General features: G+C 41.8%; 1 protein-coding gene across 1 annotated transcript; it reads right to left on the reverse strand.

The window, feature by feature from the left end:
- Positions 1 to 4005: 4005 nt before the first annotated feature.
- LOC308282895 (melanoregulin) lies at positions 4006 to 5388 on the reverse strand (the record flags this gene model as incomplete). The annotated part of the gene is made up of 5 exons (XM_080723284.1): positions 4006 to 4203; positions 4401 to 4567; positions 4661 to 4751; positions 4930 to 5092; positions 5303 to 5388. The coding sequence occupies 5 exons, from the start codon at positions 5386 to 5388 to the stop codon at positions 4006 to 4008; spliced, it is 705 nt and encodes a 234-aa protein (XP_080579410.1).
- Positions 5389 to 6751: the final 1363 nt, after the last annotated feature.

Genomic DNA, 6751 nt, shown 5'->3' on the forward strand with positions numbered 1-6751 from the left:
GTGACGTAGGCCTAGGGTGCGGGGCCAGACACGCCCCCTGCAAGAATCTCCAGACGAATGAGCTCCTCGCATTCAGGGGACCTAGGGGACCTATTTGCCGATTGGCTGTCCATGTCACATGGTCACCGAGCTCATGATTGGGAGCCAGACCTGTACTGCTGTAATGAAATATTTTGTCCAGCAGGGAGCACCATTCCTTCACACTGAGCCGGTGCCTGTGGCCAGCCTGCTTGTGATAAATGAAACAGAAGAAAAGAGAGGTCTATACTTGAGTAAAAGTACAAAAGTATTGGCATCAAAGTACAAAATGTTTGTATGATTGCTTGTAGATCGGTTATCATTCTTTGATTTTCACAAGTCATTGTTGACATCATCATCCATTTAAGCTTTATAATTAGCTTCATACTAACATTAACATTATTTTTCTTTCAATTCTAAACGTAGAGATTAGGTTATGAAAGGAAGGTGATTAGGTGATGAAAACTAGCAAAACTATAGCAGCCATTCACTTTAATCAACGCGATGCATCCAATGTAATTGTGATGAGGATGTCAAACAAACGTTAATCACGTCGTATTTAATTATACTTCATCTGTTACAGATGATTGTCCAAATAAACCGTACGTTATTTAAACTGTGAGCCATTTATAGACAATATGCAGTGTTGCCCTGGGCATCGTTGTAGGCTGTAGTAGGTGATGTGTCACACCATCTGCATACCATCTGCATTAACATATGAACTGAACGAGTATGCAAGTTGTCAATGATTTAACTCTATGACCATGATATGGGCTTTGGTGTGAAGTCATGAAAATATCGTACCCTACACAATTTACAAAAGCAACACAAAGTACATTCATTGATGAGCTGCTTCTTCCTGTCATCTGATCAGTGTCCACACAGTAGATTAATTCGAGTTGCATTTTAATATCAAATGAAACAGAGCAAAAACGATGTGCTGAATGAACCAATGCGAGTCTTTGAGAATTACAGTTAGTATCTTCACCAATAATGAGCACATTTCTAGAGACACGGTAACACATTCATTGTACTAAATGACAAGAAAGCATATATTTAGAACGATATGTGAAATACTGAAATACCACAAGATTTTGGAAAATGCCTACAATCAATACACTTATTTGAACACCTTGGTTACATTAAGTTCTGCATAATGCGTACTTTCTGCTTTTGGTACATTTTAATACAAATACTTTTTATACTTGTACTCAAGTATCCTACATTTTGAATACAAGACTTCCACTGACATTGCAGTATTGCATGATACTTAAGTAAAGAATGCGAGTACTTTTCCCACTACTGCCTAATAAGCATGCTAGTTTTAGTACAATCAGACATCACAGATAGATTTATAGAGTAATAGGCTCTAAGGCAACTGCAAACTTAGCAGGAGTCCTCCAGGCTATGGGGGAAAGTAGCTGTTGGAAAAAGTACTCAAATGTTTTACACTTGTTTTTTTAAAAGTATCTTAAAAGTATCAATACTGCACTGTAGATGTACTCAGTTATAAGTAAAAGTCACACACACACACACACACACACACACACACACACACACACACACACACACACACATACACGGGGGTGGGGGAGTGACAAAATTCATAGATCTAGAACACAGACTTCATAGATATAGAACACAGAATATGTACAGTACAGTACAGTGAGGTACAGTATACAGTACAGTAAAGTACAGTAAGGTAATACGCAGTTATTACTGTTGTTTGAGCACGCCCGAGTTTTTTCAAAACTTTTTTTTTCCAAAAAACTTTTTTTTCCAAAACTTTTTTTTTTTTTTCAAAAAACATTTTTTTTTTTTTTTTCAAAAAACTTTTTTTTTTTTCATCTGACCAGCTTATATATTGACTGTGTCAATTCTTGTTCTATTGCAAACGGCTAATAAACTCTTCAAAACAGGTGAACCCTAAGGGGAAATGAAAATGAACACAAAGTTAATTTGCCCCACTCCACTGCTAATGATGTTCACCATCAGTCAAGTAAGCGAAAGGTAAGGAGAAATATGCCAACGAATTAGCTACTATAATTATTGTTTGAGAGTGAGTGTGTGTGTGTGTGTGTGTGTGTGTGTGTGTGCGTGCGTGCGTGCGTGCGTGCTTGCGCTCCATGTGATAGCCGTCTGGTGCCATGTTTTAAAGCAATGCTCTTAACAGAGGGTCTCTCTTACATAACGACAGCCAACTTATCAGCAAAGCATCAACATCCTTGTCCATCTGCAGCACCAGGGGGGGGGTTCCCCAGTGGGAGGGTGAGATACCGGGCACGCGAACACAAGCCAGGAGGGCCATGTTTGTCTGTGTGGAACAGGGTCCAAACCGGCGGCCAGCCACCCACAACAGGCAAGGCCACGTGAGGGCATAGACATACATTGTAGATTGTTGTATTACACCTCAAGAGGAATGCTTAGTCATATCTCCAACACTGGTGTCTGACTCACCGCTGTTTATCTGCCCAACTAACTATGCCAGTGCTATTTTGGGGGTATGAACGCCTTGTGTACATGCAGATTCTACAGTTGTCTTCTCTGTAATATTTATTTCTATGATGATACGATCGTTGTTTCGTTTAATGCCATATAAAGCAGCCCAGATGAGACAGGGGCGTCACACCAAATTCTGGGCCCTGGGTACAAGGATTCACTGCGGGCCCCCCATGAATGTTAACTATTGAAAAATAGCAGATATACAAGCTCACAGCGCGGCACCGAGTGCCGCGCTGCGAGCTTGTAGATCTGCTATTTTTGAAAAATCGTGAAAATGTGTGCCAAGAAACCTGTTTCCATGTCAGTGATGCTCAAACTTTTTCATGTGAAGGACCCCCCCATCTCAAAATATTTAGTTCCAGGGACCCCCCAGAAGCAAAATTTGAGTTACAAATGTTCACTTAAAAAAATACATATATTCAAAGATTTGCGCACATTTTCACGACTTTTCAAAAATAGCAGATCTACAAGCTCGCAGCGCGGCACTCGGTGCCGCGCTGTGAGCTTGTATATCTGCTATTTTTCAATAGCTAAAGTTACCAGGGCCCCTCCACCTTGGGCCCCAGTAACTCAGTCGCACTTTCCTACTCCTTGTGAGTCGTGACGCCCCTGCAGATGAGACGGTGCAGCTCCCCACAACGTGGTTTGTACAAACAACATGTGACCACGTTCACTTAATGGGGCTTCAGGTTGCAACGTTTATTTCAGCATCAACATCACACCAGAACACATGCATAAACAAACACACCAAGATCCCAAATCACCCATATTCTCTATGTTGCCACTGCTAGAGGGTGAAGAATGTCCCATAAATTAAACATCACCTGCATGTCACCTTATTCACGCAAACACATCCATTTAAAATGGTTCAATTTACTAGCCATACTATTATATTCATATTCATTTCATCTCTTTAATGTTCAGAGCTAGGCACAGCCTTCATAATATGTGTTATGTTCACAGTAACAATTACCCAAGCACAACCCCTTGTGAGAACAGCTCTTAAACCTGATCTTTGGGGGGGTTTATTCTGTATTAATAACGATTCATCCAGTTATAAATAATATTCAAGAGGAAATCTTGTGATTCAATCAATAGTATGCTGATAATCATAAGACATAATATGAAGTGGTGCCTCTGCTCATACGACCATTACTGCCCTGCAGGTTTCACATGAACCAAACAATGAACAGAGTGAAAACTCAGTAAAGCTCTATGGTAGCCAAAAATAGCCAGGATCCGACACCATCATATTCGACGATGAGCCCTTTTGGAATGTGCCTGGAGAAAGCAGACCGCAAGCAACAGCAAAATCAGTGGTGGAAGTTCTGTTGGAGGCACTTGAAGAACAGGCAGTGGGAGCTGAAAAAGATTGTTATGGGTTTAGTCTGGCTCTCCCCAGCCTTGACAACTACTGCCCCCTGCTTTATGCTTGTGATCACTGCAGCAGCCTGTGGATCACTCTCTGAAGTTTCAACCATCATTTCAGCTTTCATCCTCCAGTTCATCATCGTCATCATCGCCAGCAGCATTCTTGGCCTCGATCCTGGCCAGAAGCAAAGGCAGGTTGATTGCAAGCCCAGCACCCTCTTCATCATCGTCGTCGTCGTCATCCTTGGGAGGATAGAATCGCTTCGCTTTGGTCACAAAATCATCAGCCACATCTAAGTATATGAGACGATCCTGTGAAGGAGCGAGAAATTGAGTGGAAGGAAAAGTAACAATCCAAGAGAGAGAACAAGTCAACATTTGTTTGCCATTAAACCATAAAACACGTGAGATTCAAAACGTGAGATTTATTAGAATGGTGAGAAAAATTAACCTTTTTGTAAGATTTGGAGCAACAACAAAAAAATAGAATAATAAAATCCTGTTCTCACCACAATGAATAGGTATCTCTCAGGTGGGGGATCTTTGCTGTTGTTGAAAATGTTGGTTTCAGTGTGGAGTGTGTGCAGCAAGTTACGAGCCATGGGGGCATTGCGCATGCGGTCATTAGATGCACTGGGATTTACTGTGAGTAGAGAATCCGCTTCTGCCATGAAACCTAATGAGAAAGTTTATAATGAATACTTGAGAAGCTTCTGAGCTACTGCAGTATGTCTCATACCATGTCTCATGATCTGATTAACTTCCTTACCCAAGTTCTCCAGGATTGTCTTCCAGTTGTCTCTGACCTCTCGACGTGTATCTCTCATGTTATCAATATCCACACTGAGACGGCGGTAACCCTACAACAATGTGCAAATATGGGATCAAATCCTTTCCTTTTCACCTAAATCATTTAATTTCAGATATTCTATGCTACAGGAATCATTCTTTACACAAATTAACCCACCCAAGGTCTCATTTGAGTCCATTCTAATCTAATCTAGTCTAGTCTAATCCATGTCTTTCTTAACTCCTTACCGTGGAACCCATGCGTGTCATTTGTCTGGCCTGGAGCATTGTATAGAGGAGGCGGTCATCTTCTCTCTCTGAATGGCTGGGATCACCTGGCTCACTCCACAGGTTGGTCTCCTGGTCACGCCGTTTCTGGACTTCTCGGTCAAAATACTCCAGAGGGTCATGACTGCAATGTGTACAAACACATGCACAAATGTGCACACACACGCACGAGCACACGCACAGTTATACATTTGTTCAGTAATTATAAAACCATCTATACTTCTTTCACAAAGTTACAGTAGTACAATTATGTATTTTGCATGCAAATGCCAAAGCATGAAAACCAGATGGTGTGCAGTGTAGTTTTTAGAAACTTTGTGTCAATTCTTCTTACGGGATTAGAGGCTGCTTCTCGTCTTCATCATCATCATCATCAGTAGCACAACAACAGCAGCAGAACTTCATGAAAGCGGCCCCCATGTCTCAGAAAGGTAGGGAACAGGTATCCGGCAACGTGAAATGATCCCGAAGGACTTCTGTGCTGGGAGTGGCAGGTTCTTAAATGGCAGCGCAGGTCTTCCTCAACTGTTTAAGAAATAGCTCAAGCATATGAAGATACAGAATGATGAACTTTTCTTGACTTCAGAAAACCCAACTCTGGCTTCAGCACTATACAGTGCCACTGTCCCTGTGGGTGCTCGTTCCAGAGACCTTGTTCACAGAATTACTCCCCAAAAAATTCATATGAGCGAGCTGTCACATACGAAGACAATTCACCAGCAAGATGTACTGTATTTGATCCACTATTATCAGCTCTCACACTAAAGACACAAGAGTATCTGAGGAAAAAAAAGTGAAAAATTAATAAAACATAAGATTCCAGGTTCTTGTCTTTTCAAGGACCCTGCTGTTGAGCCAAAATGTTCAGTTCCAGATCCAATGAAACCCGGACCGGCCGAGGCTTTGTCTCCTGATCAGGGACCAGCCTCTGTCCTGGATCAGAGTAAAGATGCTCGGGCAGATGAAGTGTTCCTTCTCCTCTGCCTTACAGAGGACAAAGAGAGCAGTGAGGACAAAGACAGCAGTGAAAGATCACACTCTTAAAATCACTTTCAAAAACACACACACACACACACACACACACACACACACACACACACACACACACACACACACACACACACACACACACACACACACACACACACACACACACACACACACACACACACACACACACACACATATTCAAAGAACATAGTCACAGCATAATCATGTGAGTTGTTCCATCCATTGACTGTGTTTAGCCCCTGGCCCTGATCATCTCTCCCTCCACTATTAGTAAGGGAAAGTTAGCCTCATGCTGGACCAATCTGGGAACCAAATCATTTCCAATATCTTTCTTCACAAATGTGTTCATAAAGGTGTCTACTATCACCTCTGAACTTTCTCAATTGCAACTCCCTCTGGAAACGTTGTGGGAGACAATCAAAGTTGGGGGTATCGGGATACCCTGAGCCTGGGATTAAAGGGGGAGTCCTTGGACATAAAATAGGCCTAATTGGTAAGGCTTAGCCAATCATGTCATTCGAGTTCACCTGTGTCCTGTTAGTCCCTATGTTGTAAACACCGTGTTTGAGTGTTCCTTGTCAGATTGTATCATGTTATCATGTGGCATGATGTGCGCTTACCGCCTGATCTTGAATAGTTTTCATGAATTCAAAACCTACTCCAACCATTTTTTATTGCAAATATTATGTCTCATGGACATACTAAAGTAAGCGTGGCCTATTTTATGGCCAAGGAGTAATTTTTACTGATAACTAATGGTTGGAATGGATTC

This window comes from Nannobrachium achirus, assembly GCF_963921795.1.
Source record: "Nannobrachium achirus genome assembly, chromosome: 4".
In the NCBI taxonomy this organism is placed as follows: domain Eukaryota; kingdom Metazoa; phylum Chordata; class Actinopteri; order Myctophiformes; family Myctophidae; genus Nannobrachium; species Nannobrachium achirus.